This window comes from Pseudorasbora parva, chromosome 20, assembly GCF_024679245.1.
Source record: "Pseudorasbora parva isolate DD20220531a chromosome 20, ASM2467924v1, whole genome shotgun sequence".
NCBI lineage: Eukaryota > Metazoa > Chordata > Actinopteri > Cypriniformes > Gobionidae > Pseudorasbora > Pseudorasbora parva.
This window is the reverse complement of record NC_090191.1, coordinates 29,047,976-29,065,792: the sequence shown is the minus strand read 5'-3', so window position 1 is coordinate 29,065,792 and position 17,817 is coordinate 29,047,976. Positions and strand designations below refer to the sequence as shown.

At 35.9% G+C, this 17,817-nt stretch overlaps 2 protein-coding genes across 7 annotated transcripts in view; one reads left to right on the top strand and one right to left on the bottom strand.

The window, feature by feature from the left end:
* lrmp (lymphoid-restricted membrane protein) overlaps positions 1-1,612 on the bottom strand; it is a 32,581-nt gene extending 30,969 nt beyond the window's left edge. For 3 of the 4 annotated variants that reach the window (XM_067427255.1, XM_067427257.1, XM_067427258.1), the window contains exons 1-2: positions 1,486-1,612; positions 63-715 (exon numbers count right to left, since the gene is read on the bottom strand). In XM_067427255.1, the coding sequence (XP_067283356.1) occupies positions 63-684 (622 nt within the window). In that variant the 5' untranslated portion in view covers positions 685-715; positions 1,486-1,612. Of the gene's footprint in view, positions 1-62; positions 716-1,271; positions 1,399-1,485 lie in introns of those variants that run through there. The other variant, XM_067427256.1, reaches the window with a different exon arrangement.
* Positions 1,613-2,090: 478 nt separating this feature from the next.
* On the top strand, positions 2,091-17,515 carry bcat1 (branched chain amino-acid transaminase 1, cytosolic). Of its 3 annotated transcripts, none has more exons than XM_067426939.1 (11): positions 2,091-2,201; positions 4,110-4,154; positions 6,397-6,597; positions 6,698-6,808; positions 6,913-7,032; positions 8,848-9,008; positions 9,402-9,544; positions 9,875-9,960; positions 10,819-10,959; positions 11,110-11,184; positions 16,757-17,515. In XM_067426939.1, exons 1-11 carry the CDS (start codon positions 2,151-2,153, stop codon positions 16,760-16,762), a joined length of 1,140 nt encoding a protein of 379 aa, XP_067283040.1. In that variant the 5' UTR covers positions 2,091-2,150; the 3' UTR covers positions 16,763-17,515. The 3 variants fall into 3 exon arrangements, with proteins under 3 accessions (XP_067283040.1, XP_067283039.1, XP_067283041.1); XM_067426938.1 differs by lacking the exon at positions 16,757-17,515 and adding an exon at positions 11,605-12,450; XM_067426940.1 differs by lacking the exons at positions 2,091-2,201; positions 16,757-17,515 and adding exons at positions 2,979-3,075; positions 11,605-12,450.
* The last annotated feature ends 302 nt before the right edge of the window (positions 17,516-17,817 follow it).

Here is a 17,817-nt window from a genome sequence, read left to right as displayed (position 1 = left end):
CCACTATTAACAAAACATTTATGACATTAAAAAGAAAACAACAAAAAGAGCCACTTCATTACCCTCGCCCATTGAAAGTCTCTTGACCACAAGGGCCGGGTAGGTCAGTTCGCTATCCATGTTAGAAATATCTGAAGAGAAGTTCAGGTTATATGAGAACATGCCAGGAGCTGGGATCTTCGAAGTCTTCACCTCCGTGTCAGGTCCTTCCAGCTGGGTTTGTGTGGAGTAGCGTGGGGTAAAGTTGAAGTAATTGTCCCCAGTCTGGGTCGCTGGGGTGGAGCAGTTGCGCCTTAGTGGCCGGCTGTACGTTGCTGTGGTTCTCCTCTCCCCTAGCGTGCCTAATGTACCCAACGTGCTTGTGATGGTATAGGTGGCATTGGCAGGGGTGATGGAAGCCCGAGGGGTGTTGGACGAAGACCCCGGTCCAGGGGAAGCTGTGGGGGTCAGCATGCCCTCAGAGGAATCACCGTCAGTCTCTTCGTCAGGTCGGACAGTACGATTCTTCAGAATAGACTCCAGGTTGAGGCGCAGCCCCGAGTGAGGGCTGTCGTAGCTGCTAGACTGAAACTTAGGGATTTGAAAGGGCGAGTTAACCTCTTGATCTCGCCGCTGGATGGTCTGCAGCTTGCGGCAGATGCTGTCCACGGGGTTGTGCCGTCTCGGGGTGACTCCGACATCCATGTTGGAGCGGGAAAAGAGAGAAAGCCACAATCTTCAGGAGGGACATGAGTTAATTAGTTTAAAGCTTAAGACAAATAGTATTTGACAGGTAATGTGATCTAAAAAGTATATTTATCCACACATTCATACTTTCAGATAGATAGATAGATAGATAGATAGATAGATAGATAGATAGATAGATAGATAGATAGATAGATAGATAGATAGATAGATAGATAGATAGATAGATAGATAGATAGATAGAACAAATCTCATTAATAAACAGATATTTAAAAATATCGTTACAGTATACTGACACAAATACAAAGCTTGTTAATGAACAGATAAATTAATTGTTACAATATAATGACAAAAACACAAAGCTTGTTAATAAACAGATAAATTAATATATCGTTACAATATACAACACGAAAGTTCCATTCATTTTAACGGTCACTGCGTTATTTGCTTTTTATGGGTGAATGTTGTAAAAAAAAAAAAAAAAAAAAACGGCCAGCAGTAAACCTCACACCATTATCTTAAAACATTGCCAAAGTATGTTCTTGTACATACAAACATAACTATCAAAAACAAATAAGCAAACAAACCTGTCAAAATCCGACCAAAAGGGAATCAAACATCAACATGTAACGTTACTTCACACTTTACACAAACCGAGACACTAACGCTAAACGTTTTCGTCACTTTTGAGGTGAAAATAAAGACCACCTTCAATTTGATGTGGTGTCTCTGTTATCTTTTGAGGACATTTATACGGGACAAGCAAATATTGGAATGCTAATGTTGGAAAAACAAACACACCTGTATCTGTTCAAACGTAGCCGCCGCGCGTGTGAAGCGTCACACTGCTGATCGAAGGCCGTATTAAAATCTTCGGCGCACTGACACCGTGCGTCCAATGATGGAACTGCAACTGACCGAGGCTGCATGCAGCATTGATTCCTCATATTTTCACTCAAATGAATGTGCTATTTTTACAAACAAGTTATCAAACAAACACATATTTAACGTATGCTATATACAACAACAAAAAAACTTGTGACCATGTGCATATATTATATAAAAAATTTAGAAGTATGTCTAGGCTTTATTGTAGTTCAGGCATTCTACATCAAGAGGAAAGTGCTGTTTGTTGCAGGTTGCAGTCGAGTGTCTTCTTGGAAGAAGTAAAAAAAGTGCCCTATCCCGTGTGCCGTATATATTTAAATATATTTTAACTGAAATGTTGATGTTTAAATACCTGTCCCTGTTAATTAACAATATTTTAATATTTTCATATATCAATATATTCTGCAAATATGTTTTCTCCGCAGTCATTGTAATTTATAATGATTGCACATACCATTAGCCACAAAACACGTGCATTTTCATTATAGTACACTTTTTAATCATGCTTTGTTTGTTTTGGCACACTTGCGTTGATATGGTGTAATCTGTAAGAGGTTTACAGAGGGCACGCATTCATCATGGCGAGCGTTGCATCAGCCACGAGCGCACCATCCTCTCATTCTCACAAGGTAAATAGCGCATCGCATCCGTTAGCGTTTCAACCTTCGCGAGTCTGATGATAAATTGAGTTAAACCCCATCATATTTTACTTAGAACCGCGTATGCCTGCAAATGCACGCTCGGTTGTCATGCGTGTGCCTTAAGCAAAATATTAACGAAATATCTCTGTCTTTCGCATTTTTTATGCATTATTCTGTATTGTATTGAAATGGATAACAACGCAGGCGTATATTGTGACATATAGAAAATATGTTGTGTTATATAACGTAGCTGTATGTAGGTTATTATTTCTAAAGTGCATGCTTTCGTCAGATGCACGCTGCGGTTACGCACATGATGCCGTTGGCTATTGATACACATAGCCTACGTCACTAATGACATGGGGAAGCAAAGTCCCCTGTCAGGGTTTCTTTTTTCTTCTTCTTTATTTAAGTCAAATATAAAAATATGTTCCGGTTACATTTGATGCTTTCCAGGTTAAAGGCACTTGGAATAGGCTATTAAGATCTTGGTATTCATATATATATTATTGTGTGTTTGTGTTTTATTCTTGTGCTTAATTTATGTAGGCTAAAACATTAAATCGAACTTACCGTGCTTTATATATATATATATATATATATATATATATATATATATAGCCTATATATATTCTAGCACATTTATTTGGCTATTGTTATTTGGCTATTGTTTTTAACGGTCGCGTTCTTTTCAGATCATTAAGCAACAAATCTTCTGTAAACATTGCAAGTGAAGGACACATATGGAGGTGCGCCTTTAATTCAACACATCTGATTGGTTACTAAAAAACCGGCTCACTCACACAGATCATTTTTATTCCACTTCAAGTTCATTTCATGAAAGGTGATGATGTCTGAGTGGGTGAGTTCATCAGGTGTTAAGTACTTAATTATATAGACTACTTTTTAAGGTATTATTGTGATTTTTAGTGGTCTCTTGCATTTAAAAATTATAATTCTTGCTTTTTACTCACAGCTTACAGTTTAATTTAGGCATCCAGAGTAAAAGGTCATATTTAGCAGACTTTCTAATTTAGCAGATATTTAGCTGACATCATGACTTTCTAACTTTATTACTTAAGCATTATTTTGGTTAATTTGTAATTAACTGGAGTATTATTGAAACATAATGCTTGTATTGTTGCTTGATTGCGTCTCCAAGGCAAAAAATTATACTTTTCACTCTTTCGTTTAGACCTTAAAAGCACAAAGTCAATTTTTTGCATGTCACCATGACTTGGATGTTTTATCTTTTTGTCCGTTGACATTAAGCCAGTGATGCTCACATTTTTTCTTTTTCTTTTTTTCTGATTCACCACAGCACAGTCTTTAATCTTAAGACGTTAACTTAATTATAGCTTTTGCTGAAGTCTGAAACTCGGTTTGCAATCATTCTATAAACAGCTATACTGAATAAAGGTTTTGGTTTCAGTTTCAGGACAGAGGTCAGGACATTTTTGGCATCTTGATTTCTTCAGTCTGTTTCTAAGCTTTTTAGTTTCATTCAAGTATGTATGTTTTCAGCTGTATATTTAGATTTTAAATTAGAAATACACAGTATATATGTATATATAATTTATCAGTTTTTTTATATCGCAGCTATATGCATACTTAATTCAAATATGAAATGAAGATGACTCAGTTAATCTTAAAAATAATAAACATGATGTGACAGATATTTCGTAAGGGAAGATGTTTTAGAGAAGTGCTTAAAGTCAGTGAAAAGTCGCAGCATTGTAATAATATACCTTTTCTTTTTTTAAAGTACTTAAAGTGCCAGAGAAGTTTGGAAATGTATCAGATTGGAAATTAAAGGATCTGATTGCATATTCCAGCTTCAAATATTCTTATACTTATTATATATTTAATATATGTTAAATGTTTGTTTCCTTTTAGGAGCTTGAGAATAATGGTGTGGCTGACAATGCCTCTAGCTTTAAGGTATGGCATATTACACACATTATTACCATATATATAGACTATAAGATACAGCACTTGCCTTTAGCATGGTGTCCAGTGGAGTCATTCTGATGTTTGATTGATACTCCAGACAGTTAGAAACTCTCCTCCTCAGTCAAATCTTGATTCCTTGGATAAATCCACCTTTGTTCTGATCTCATATCAGTGTCTACACACTGTTTCTAAAACATTCACAACATAGCAAAAGAGCATTCTGAGTCCTATTGTCTTGAGTTGACCTCTTTTCCCATATATGGCATATTTTGGCTTCCATGGGTCCAAAATGTGACCTTAGACCCTTCTTTTTGGCAGTTAGCAGAAGGGCCCTGGCTCTTCCACAAGGTCCCGTGCTGAGTAAAACAGAATCCAGCCTCTTAGATCACTGTAAGCCCTGTCAATCAAGCTTGGCTTGGCTTGGCTTTGGGCATGGCCTCTGTCTCTAACTTTCTCTGACTCAGGTGGTGATTAAGTTCTTCTCAACACAGGCTAAATCACACCATTCATTGCCTCAAAGTAAACATGGTATAAAATCATGCCTCTGAAATTATGCCTCAGGCTCAAATAAGGAGTCCCTTCATTTAGGAATGGGAGACTATCTAATATTAAAATAGTATATATTTTTGGTAGTAAATATTTAAATTGTTTATATTGCTGGTCAATGATAGTTCTCATTACAGTATGGGGAGTGAAGCTTACAAGCTGGAAAATGGAAACAAGAACTCTATAAAATATCATTCAAGTATCTATGTTTTTAAATGTTTAAAGTCATATGATAATATGATAATAAAATATAGATGGGTAAAAAATATATATTTCAATCCTTTTTGTGTGCATTTGCTCACAATTTCTTGTTAATTTTCTAATAAAATATTAAGTTACTGAGAAAGTTTGGGTTCGTTCACAAAAGCAAATGAGTTTTTCCTGAATCTTATATTATTTCCTCACTTGTTTTGTGTTCACATGGAAAGGTGAACAGAAGTGAACCTAAATATTTCAAGGAAAAGCAAAAGTTTTGTGAGTGAATTTGAAAAATATAATATATTCCTCCAATTTAATATTTTTTCCATGATCATGTCCTCATTAGAGCTCTGTATGATGGATTATACTGACATTTTTTGGTGGACTATTCCTTTAAGATACAGTACATGCTTTAATGTAATAATTTCAAGTGCACATCGCATTAGTTGAATATCAGATGTCAAACAGGAATGCCTCAATCTGGTAATGTTGTGACTGATCAATGGTCATCTGACATTATTTCTTCATACAAGAGGCATCAGATCAAAAGGCACAAACATGTTAGATGCTGCTAATATAGCCCTTTTTTTGCAAAAACATGTATTTATGGGTTCATCATGGCAGTGTGCAGAGCATTGTTTTCCTATTGATGAGGATTATCACATTTAAGCCTCTTGAAAGGACTGAAGACTGCAGTGGATGAGGTCAAATAGTGAATCGATGATTAATGCAACACTACAAAATGATAGCTTTTCAAGAAAGTAATGTGTCTGATCCTTCTAAGTAAAAGTACTAATCAGTATACTAACTAAAGAGCTGAAAACACTGTCACCGATGACAGTAACAGCAATTCTGTTGACCACCATTATAAATCTCCCACATGATTGCACTTGAGACTCAGCAGAGATTGACGGTTATTCAATTGGATCTAGCATATTTATAGTCAGGTACTCACAAAGCACTTGTACTGAGGTGTCAGATAGCACAGTCTTCCGATTAGCACTGATTTAAGAGTCAGCACCTTGAAAATGAATTATATACATTGACTCAAGAGCTGATTTTATTTTAATTGGCAGTCCATGAATTAGGCAGATGTCCAAAACTGCAATAAAGCAGCCCCATAAAGCATATGAACAGATAGATAGACAGACAGACAGACAGACAGACAGACAGACAGACAGACAGACAAATAGTCAGTCGCTGCCTGTGGTGTGGACAGTCTCAGTTAAACAAACACTTACAGCAGTGTGATACCTTTCCACCATAATCCTGGATTACAGATCCTGCTGAAGGAACATGTAATCTGTGAGAGTTTCTAATATTAGCGTTTGAGTGCATTTCTGTCAGGGAGAGAGATCCATAGAAATAAATAGAGGGATAAAGGGATGGATTTCATAGACTGACCCTATTCTGTCTCTGTAAAAATGTCTTGGCTGTTGCAGTTATGTCATCTGATGCTGATTATTTTTGGCCACGTTCTGTTTAGGCCGCAGACACAGTGATAGAGTTAGCAAAGACCCATAAGCCAAAGCCTGACCCGAATGGCCTGACGTTTGGGACTGTTTTTACTGACCACATGCTGACCATCGAGTGGAGTCTTGAGGAAGGCTGGCAAAAGCCACATATCCAGCCTTTTGGGAACCTGTCCATACATCCAGGATGTTCTGCCCTGCATTACGCTATACAGGTGTGTCCTCGCCATCTGTGTGGTTAGACATCAAATAAAATAACTTCCACAGCTGATTACAGTTTATTCATGTTTAAATGTAAATGCCTACTGTGTGCAGCTTTTTGAGGGCATGAAGGCGTACCGGGGGGCAGATAACAAAGTGCGTCTCTTCAGACCCATGTTGAATATGAAGCGGATGCAGAAGTCTGCCCACAGGTCCTGTCTGCCTGTAAGATTGACGTCTCTCCCCTCTTTCCTCCATCACATTCGGTATATAATTAAGACGGTGACACTAAACAGCAGTTCTGTTTCTCATTTGCTTTGTTTATCTAGAGTTTTGATGGCGCAGAGTTGTTGGAGTGCATCAGGAAGTTGGTGGAGGTGGATCAGGACTGGGTTCCTCACTCAGACTCTGCCAGTTTGTACATCCGTCCTACCTTCCTGGGAACAGAGGTTACAAAACTTGCAATAAACTCATTATTTTCATCTTTAAATTTCTTGTATATTTCATAAATGTATATTAATGTCTGAACATGCATTTATGAATTTGTCAATGTAACATGCAGTTCCAAACAAAGTGTTTATTTAGTTATGCCAACCAGGGGTCTATACCATGAAGCTGGCTAGCCAGATATGTTTAAGCTTAATTTGTGCCAATCCTGGGTTTTAGGTACCATTAAAGTGGTTTGGCTTTTAGCTATGTTCATTGCCATAGTAACTTACGCTCCATGGCTAGATCTCAAACTGAAATTGGACCAATCAGCTGTGAGTAAAGTGACACACTTCTGATGCAATAAAGTCACTTCCCCTGTTTCTGCTCCAAATTAAAGGTCACCAACATAGCAAATGGTTTTTAAAGATTAAAGCATCTGGCTTTTAACAATGCTTATTTATAATAATAATCACTTTGAATGATTTAGATATAATTTATGTAATTACCCTTAATCAACTACACATTTATCATTTTAGTTAATCAATCATTAATAGGCACTTTGTTAAAATTAATATAAATAGCCTATACAGTCATACAAATAATCTTTAAAATCAATAAATAAAGCTATTAAAAAAATAAGCTTACTGAGCTTAAATGTTCAATTCTCTCTATATATCATTATCAACTAAACTAACTTCACAACTTTTAAAAAAAAAGTTGTCCTCTTTCATAGAAAGCTTTTTTCTTCTTGCTGTGTAAATTTGTTTAAATTCTTAATATTTTTCAATCATGTAATAATCTGCAGAAGAGAATAATTTATTAAATATAATGATTTGATCATTTTGACTGGCAATAAAAGCTGGTCATTTGGTGTAATATACTGTAAAAAATTATAACTATAGCTAACTCCATAATATTTTCATGGATATAAATGTAATATATATAGTATATTTAATATGTATAGTAGTCCCGGGGCTATTTGTTTTCCAGATTGGCTACCAAAACGTAAGCCTGTTTTTGATCTGGGTGTGTGCACGTGTGTGTGTGTGTGTGTGTGTGTGTGTGTGTGTGTGTGTGTGTGTGTGTGTGTGTGTGTGTGTGTGTGAGCCTGTTTATGTGGTTTATGAGGACACAAATTTGTATAACTACATGGGTATTACACTGGTATTACACTATAAATGTGGTTTATGAGGACATATCAAATGTCCTCATAATTCAAATGGCCGTAAAAACATACTAAATGATGTTTTTTTGAGAAAGTAAAAATGCAGAATGTTTCCTGTGATGGGTAGGTTTAGGGGTAGGGGCAGTGTAAGGGGATAGAAAATACGGTTTGTACAGTATAAAAACCATTACGCCTATGGAGAGTCCCTGTAAACCACATAGACCAACATGTGTGTGTGTGTGTGTGTGTGTGTGTGTGTGTGTGTGTGTGTGCACGGTTCACAGTTATATCGACCAATTGGCCGGGCCATGCAATGCAGAAATAATATTCCAGTCAATTGCAGGTGAATGAGAAATAGATCATTGTGTTTGTTTGATAAAGACATTTAAGCTCATTAAATATGCAAATCTTATCCAATCCTAGCTGTGGGCGTTTACTTCCAAGTCTCCAGTGTGGCACGGCACGCCCATCAAAACCCAGCGTTTTGGAGAGAGCCTCAAAACCAGTGTAGAAAATAGCCTATATTACTTATTAGTTATGATGTTTTTGAATGTAAAAACCACACAAACGTCATTAGTTGAACTCAGATAACAGTATAAAAAAAATAAAACAGTTCATGACACCTTTAAATTCTCTCCAATATTCTCTTTACATTTGCATGTGTGTGCAGCCAACCCTTGGTGTGAAGAAACCCTCCAGTGCATTGCTGTTCGTCATCCTCAGTCCTGTGGGCTCGTACTTCAGCACAGGAGCTAAACCAGTGTCTCTGTGGGCCGACTCTAAATACATCCGAGCTTGGAGAGGAGGGACAGGAGACTGCAAGATGGGAGGGTAAGCAACTCAACGAGAGATATTTCACTGTTTGTGTCTGCATGACTGTATTTTACTACAAAACACTACAAAACACATCAAAATGAATGAGGAGCATTGTTGCACACTTATAGGCACGTTCTTACCCTTTGATCCAAATCCTGAAAGCTTGGTTTAATTTTGAAAGCCTCATAGTAAACTTTTAGATTAACGGCCATGTTTTAAATCTGTGCGGTGTGGCTCACATGGCTCAAAATGTCTCACATGAGAGCAGAACTAGTCTCAGCAAAGCAGCCAGTGCTGTGTCAGCCTCTGAAGTAAGGATAATGCAGCAGGACAATGGGGCTTTTCAGGGTGAAGACAGAAGTCTGATTGTGAAGAAGATACAATGTGTAAAACCTACATTTTTTTAAGGAACTATGGAGCGTCTATCTATGCCCAGTATGAGGCTGCGGATTACGGCTGTCAACAGGTTCTTTGGCTGTATGGGGACAACCATCAGATCACAGAGGTCGGCACCATGAACCTTTTCCTCCACTGGATCAATGAGAAAGGAGGTGATGAATTTTGATAATCAAACATTTGTAAAAAGTTACTCGTTCACTCTGTGTCTTGATAGATTGGTGATGTATATTTACTTTAACAGACAATATATGTGGAGTATGTGGAAGGTCAAAGTATATGGAGCTCAATGTAAATATGCAGGACCTTCAAAAGGCTACAAATCAGTGATGATTAAGATTCTCGGTCTCTTGCTTGACCTCTAGTGGTCAAAAAGAAAGTGACAGTTCAGAGCAACTTTGCCATTTCCTCATAAGAGACACGAATGGTATTTGAGCAAACCTTTAGAATGTAAAAACCAATGGATTTTTTCTTTCTTTTTCCAGAGGAGGAGCTCACAACACCACCTCTAGATGGCATAATTCTGCCGGGCGTTACACGGCAAAGCATCCTAGAACTTGCTCGCAAATGGGTAAAAACCATACTGTCAGATAAATAATGTGGGGAAAAAAACATATCTTAAGGAACCACTTTGTACCATTTAAAGGGATAGTTCACCAAAAAATGAAAATGTGATGTTCATCTGCTTACCCCCAGGGCATCCAAGATGTAGGTGTGTTTGTTTCTTCAGTAGAACACAAATGAAGATGTTTAACTCCAACCGTTGCTCGTATAATGCATGTCATGGGGTCTACACACCTACATCTTGAAAGCCCTGGGAGTAAGATAAACTATAAACAGATTAAACAGATAAACATCAAATTTTCATTTTTGGGTGAACTATCCCTTTAAATGTGCATATTAGAGTAGTAATATGTACCCTTAAAGGGATAGTTCTGCCAAAAATGAAAATTACCTCATGATTTACTCACCCTCAAGTCATGTGTATATGACATTCTTCTTGCAGACGAACACTTGAATATTATATCCAAGCTTTATAATAGCAATGAATGGGAGTGCATCCAAAAAAGTGAATCCATCCATTATAAAAGTAACCTACATGGCTCCAGGGGGTTAATAAAGGCCTTCGAAGCGATGCATTTGTGTAAGAAAAACATAGTTTTTGAAAACAACAAAAACGAAAACTGTAGTCTATAACTATCTAATAGCCTGGCAGCAGAATACAGGGTTTTTCATAATTTTCATGAATCCGTGTGAATGAGTATCGTTTTGACAATGATGTCGTCTGAATGTAAACGTACCCTTAAAAACCATAACAACAGAAGGAAGAACTAACAAAACAAAATCATGTGCCAAATGATAAAAAAAATGTATCAAAGTTTTTGTATTGCATTGGTTCAAATTGGTTGGCTTTCTTTTTTACTAACAGGGTGAGTTTAAAGTGTCCGAACGCTATTTGACCATGGCTGACCTTCAGCAGGCTCTGGAGGAAAACCGAGTGAGGGAGATGTTTGGTTCTGGAACAGCTTGTGTCGTTAGTCCAGTTGGCAGGATCTTATATCAGGGAGAGGTGAGTTTAGTTTGTTTTAGATGTTAAGAGCATGTACACAAGTTCATTATCAAAACATGCTGGCATATCAACAGATATCCACTTCTGGGTCAAAAACTTGGCCAATTGTTTTGAAATATTTTTATCTTATACTAATCTTCTGCCCATTAGAATCTACATATTCCATGTGATGGAAGCTTCCCTCCACTTGCTTCCAGACTGTTAAAGGAGCTCACAGATATTCAGGTAAAATTTTTTACATATAGTCCACAAGAAAAAAAAAACTGAATTTATTAAAATGACTCCAGTCAATAATTTATGAGCCACTGATTCTGAATACTGTGTGTCGTTCCCTGAATGACCCACGGCTGTTTTTGTTTTGCTTTGTGATGGTTGTTCATGAGTCCCTTGTTTGTCCTGAGCAGTTAAACTGCCCAACACTCTTTTCCTCCAGATTTTCACAGATTCTGCAAGCGGTTCACATACTTTATTTGCAACTGTACACATATTAAAAGCAACCACATATTATAATATAAATATTTGGTTATTTTTATTTGCTGTAATGGTGGAACACTTATTTATGTTTTTTCATACATTATGATTATGAGGTTTTGTGTGAATTTGTTATTCTGTTTTCATTGTTATAACATTTTTGCCCTATTGCAGTATGGACGGACATCCAGTGACTGGTCTTGCATCATATAAAGGAACCTCACTGTTGTCAAATGTACACAAGCTCTTCAACACATTTTAAATGCACATTAAACAAAAAAGCATTATGTGTGGATACATGGAATAATCACCTGCCATGTTGATGTATGTTTTGTTTTGTACAAAAAAACCTTGACTAGCAATATCTTGTTTAAAAGTCTAAATCCCTCAGATGCCTCTATATTGTCACATTTTCTCAAATACACTTCATTCTAATAATCCGTAACCATTCAATCAATATAGTTCATGAGTTGTTTCATTACTGTTTCATTGTTTCATTCAACACTAGCTGAGGTATATGAGATATTTCGTCGCTGACAGTATAGTTGGATTTACCTTTCAGTGGAACTATAAATGCACATTATTGATGCTATTGATAATATCATAATATGCCATTTCTGTCAAATTGCACAAGCTCTTTAAACTCCTGAAGGACATTTATAGATATTTTAAGGTATGTTTTTGTGGTAGAAAATTTATTTTTAAAGAAATGTCAATGTTTAATGTATACCATTTTAAAGAAATTTCTATGCTGTAATTTGATGTTTCATTTTAGCAGATAATAGTGATTATTACTGATTTAGTGTGTAAAAGTCTTCCATTCCAAGCGCACAAGCTTAGAGTTATATTATATTAGATGGAGATAATCCATCTAAAAAAAGGGAACCTTAAAATCCATGTTATATTTCTTTGTAGATCACTGATTCTTGAGATAAGGAACAAAACATGTCCAAAACACAAAAGCCCTATTGATGTTAAAAAAGTAAGAATGTCAACACAATAAAAATGCCTAAAAAGTTACATCTAAGGGAAATTTGTATACTCAGGACATTTATTGCTTATTCTTTTAAATAGTTTATTTATTATTATTTCAAAAGCACACTCTATATACTATAAACATATAATTTAACCTGCCCTCAGCACGAGGTCACAATGTAAAACTGCCAAACAAAGTGTTTAAAAATGCAACAAATTAAAAAATACACTGTTACATTAAAAGGCAGAGATCTTTAAGATATCAAACAATACAAGAAGTAAATATTGAATTATATTTCACATTATAAAAGTTGTCCTCACTTTGCGTCAACTCCGTCAGGATTTTTTATAATTCTGAATAAATCAGGCTGTGTCAAGGGCAGCTTTAACTCTGAGGAGCATTTGCTATTTCCTGCTTGTTGTGGATCTCACAGCAGGACATGGAAGCCATATTTTTTTTAAATATTTTAAAACAAACAATAAAAGTCTCTCCGTTCACAGCAAAAGTCAAAGTCAACTCCGTCACTGCAGTGTAATAGTGTCTGCAAATAGCAAATAATTGTGGGATAAATCTTGCCATTTGTATGCTTATTTAGGCAGCTACAACTGAGGAAAAAAACTAAATTGCTCCACTGTACAACACCTGGTTAGGTACTTACAATTTTGTCAACTCTGTCATTCATCAACTCTGTCATGTTTTATAACGTCTGATGGTTGACAAAAAGTCTCTACAATGTGATTTTTAATGAAAAGTTTTTTTGCCAACACGATCTAATTCTTCTATTGCTATTTCATGATTCAATTTACATATTTTGCTTCAGCTTAACCTTTGTCAACACCGTCAATATTGTATTTTACACCGTCAGGTGAAGGTTTTTGTTCATTTTGAAAGAACTATCTTATTTATTTATTTTTCCAATTTATTGTGTAAAAATGTTAAAACATCAATGGAACTACTACATGGTATTATGTCTTAAATACCTAAGAAAATTGGTGATATATGTTTAATATTTAAAGGAGGGAGGAGAATTAAGGAATTTAGAAACTGTGTTGTTCATAATAGAAAAAACAAACAAAAACAGAGAATGTATTTTATGATTTAGATTATTTACTGAAAACCAGTATTACATACTGAAGATCTTACATTGTTTTTGGATAGATTCAATTAAATTAGCATGCTTTGTCTGACGGAGTTGACACAAATTAAGTTATGGAGTGAATAAATATATCCTTACATGGTTCATTTAAGACCTTTGTTTATTTTTTTATTATCTAAAACATGTTTGGTCTCTTATCTCAAGAATCAGTGAGGTGTTTATATGATCAAAGTGATCTCTTATTTATTATGGAATAGAAAAAAGATTTTAACAGTTACAAAAGCACAAATACATTTTATGATAGACATTTAGAGATGTGTAATATAGATATTGTTCTATCTTATTATAGTGAAGTACTGGGTATTTTGTGATGTGATACCAGGAATTAAAAAAACTATGCATCAAAATATTTATTTGTATGTTTGTTTTGTTTGTTTGCTTAATATAGGCCTACCTGTCCATATTTCATTAGTGTCATATTAATAATAACATGTAATCAAATATATGTATTTATACCCTTAAAAAGACTTGCATGTCATATGGTGGAACACTTTAAGTTTGTTCATACATTTTTAGTTTAACCCACAACATTATTTTTCCTAAGCAAGTGGGCTACGCTATGAGTGTGTGTGTGTAGTTCACCATAGATGAAGGAAAAAAATGCTGGGACTGTGTATTGTGATGATATATGAGAGGGTATGAGCTCCACTCGCTCTCACTTCGTGCTTCGCTGTCCTACGAACACACTTTACACACATTTATTATTATAACATGCCCTAGTTACCTTAGACATCTTTAATAAATGAATGTATCTCTTCCACATACATGCACACACGAAGTCCTCAAATTCCTTTAAAGACGCTGTTCGCTGTTCTTCCCACCTTAGTAAAGCTCTCCTGATATATCAATCAATTTGTCGGTTCAAGTGTAAATCATTGTCTTGACCACTATACATTTTCTCCTTTTTTTCTCATTGATCTTAATAATTTAATGGAGATGACATTATTATTATTATTATTATTATTATTATTATTATTATTATTATTATTATTATTATTATTATTATTATTATTATTATTATTATTATTATTATTATAATTATGAAAGCTGCAGTACAATCTTTCTACACAAGATGGCGTAATATAACAAATGATGTAAAGCACTTACGATGGGTCTAAATTAATTTGAATTACTCTCATTTTAATTCAATATAATATAAACCTGAGATCACCTTCATTGTGGGGACCAGCCAGCGGTCCCCACAATGTAAATGGATTCAGTAGCATACTTTTTTTTTGTTTTTGTTTTTTTTGTTTGTAAAAATGTAAAAATGCTGAATGTTTCCTGTGATGGGTAGGTTAAGGGGCAGGGGCAGTGTAGGGGAATAGGATGTACAGTTTGTACAGAATAAAAACCATTACGTCTATGGAGAGTCCCCACAAAGATAGTGAACCAGACGTGTGTGTGTGTGTGTGTGTGTGTGTGTGTGTGTGTGTGTGTGTGTGTGTGTGTGTGTGTGTGTGTGTGTGCTGGTAATCCCTATGTTAAGGGGACAAAATTTCCCCAAAGATGGTAATATCCAAAATCCTTGTCCTTGTGGGGACATTTTTAGGTCCCCATGAGGAAAACATCTCATAAATCACAGAGAAGGAGTTTTTTTGAGAAAGTAAAAATGCTCAATGTTTCCTGTGATGGGTAAGTTTAGGGGCAGGGGCAGTGTAGGGGGATAGAAAATGGAAAGTCCCCATAAAACATGGAGGAAACACTATAGGCTACGTGAATAGGCTACGTGAAGGCTACGTGTGTGTGTGTGTGTGTGTGTGTGTGTGTGTGGTGTCTTACCTGAATATCTGTGAGCTCACATGGAATATGTAGATTCTAATAGGTGTGTGTAGTTTTTGTACCGGTGTGGACTTCAACCTGAATGCACACGACCCCCGACTTAAAATGAGGTCTCCATGAGGAAACAAGATTATAAAGCATATATAATAAGTTTTTTTGAAAATGTTAAAATGTTTTGTGATGGGTGGGTTTAGGGGTAGGGTTAGTGTTAGTGTAAGAGGAGAGAATATGCAGTTTGTACAGTACAAAAAAAACATTATGTCTATGGAGAGTCCCCACACGCGCACGCACGTGTGTGTGTGTGTGTGTGTGTGTGTGTGTGTGTGTGTGTGTGTGTGTGTGTGTGTGTGTGTGTGTGTGTGTGTGTGTGTGTGTGTTTCTGATATTTCACTTTGTCAACTGACATCTAGAATAAAACCTTATTTCAATTTCCCAAAAATATTTATGCTGCAAATTAAGACCAAATTCTTGTTTGCCAATAAAATTGACTCCGTATTTATAGCCTCCACTAACCTCCAACATGGCTCCAGTTAATGGTTACATAAAATCAAAAAATGTGAAGCTAGTTCATGACCTTAATCACTCACGAATGTGAAATAATGCTCTTGCCTTTAGAAAAGGAGAGAGAAATCAAAATGGACCTGAAGGAGACTTGATCCAGAGCATGCTGGGATCAGATCACTTTTTTAAGCAGAAGCATATTGATTTATATGAAGCTGTAATTGCTACAATATGTTCTGGATGACTCCCCCGTAATTGAGGCCTGGCAAAGACGCACTCCTGGAAATGCCCAGTGCCAGGCAGCGGGTAGAGAGGCACCCCACCCAATCCCCTGTGCCAGCAAGAGGGGAGAGCATCCCCAACCCTGCCCCATCTTCATTTACGGCATGGGCTTCCCTGTTCACAGGTTCAGTGAGCATTTACTCATCTGATAAAGGGCAAGAATTTGGCAATGTGTGTAAAAGCTGAAACTTGCAATCCACTGATAAGATTGTACTTTCATTGCACCTTACAAGCTGGCATGGGTTTATCAAAATGGCCTGTGATTTCTTGCATATGAACTTAAAAAACTAGAAGGAACAGAACATCAAGTGGTGTTTTTGTCTTACAAAATTAAACAACAAATATTCTTAAATAAAAATGAAATGCACTGAAATGCTATTAATATTTGGCTAATAAAGTAATATTAAATACAACATTTAAAAAAAAAAGTTGAATGGGATGCAAAGCTCTTGATTTTCCTTTTAAATATTTCACAAGCCTATATATTTATGCATTTATTTTTTGTTTTATTCTATTTATTTAATAAAGTAATTTAATTGTATGTATTGTTCCTATATGAACACACCTGAGGTTAATTTTGCAATTAGTATCAGCATGAAGTGTTTCTCATTTTCTTTCTCTTTCCGCAGATTTAAAGCGACACACACAACAACATTAAGCTGGGTGTGGAAAAAGCAAGTCAAATGTTTTACACAGATGACATTCCCAGGCAGGACCCACCGTGACTGTTTTCTTAATGTATGAAATAATGGTGATAAGTGTCTCATAAACCTTTGATTTCACTGCTTTCTAACTTTGAAACCCAACATGAACGTCCATCAGAGGAGGATATTTAAACAGATTGAATGGCAAAACATCCCATTTGACTGATGACAGTTTGATAACACATCATGAAATAAGACAAGAGGAACAAACACACATGCATTCACAAAGCACAAAGACACTAACTCTCTTCTATCTGTCTCACCCAATCAGAGGCTTACAGTATTCAGTTTATGAAATTCCTACAGGAAGCATTGTATCCGGTTATTATTAATGGTAGCTGACAGAATGATTGCAGTCCTTGTCTTGCATGCTAAATGAAGGACCGCGTTTCCACCAATGTTAATGCATTATGGAGGTGGATCGTATTGAGTTACTTAATCAGAAAGGTCCTTTGTGTTGTGTGTATAGATGCCTGGAAAGACATTTTATAGATATTACAAGAATAAGCAATTTAATTAGAAATACATTCTGAATCCATTATTATTATTATTATTTATATCCATTTGTTGCTTTAAAAATTTTTATAGCAACTGCAACTGAGGGATATTCACCATAAAATATGGTGACATTCCAGGCATTATGGGATGCCATTTTGCCACCTGTATGCATTAAAGTTCACACCAATATACAGTGTATGCCTGATATAAATCTATTGAAATAACTTGGTGAACAGTTTTCTTTTATGTGTTGATGCATTTACTGTTTAAACTAGATGTTTGGGTGGACCGTTTCAAAGGGTTTATCCACTATTTTGTTAAAACCAGTAATATTAAGTTACATACTCTAACCATGGTTTGCTATGAGATTGGCTGCAGGTAGTATTAGGGCTGCAGGTAGTATTAGGGGGCGGGACATTCTCATTCTAGAAAACATTTGATTGGTTAAAAATATGTGTAGTACAACATGAGTCATCAACATCAAAATT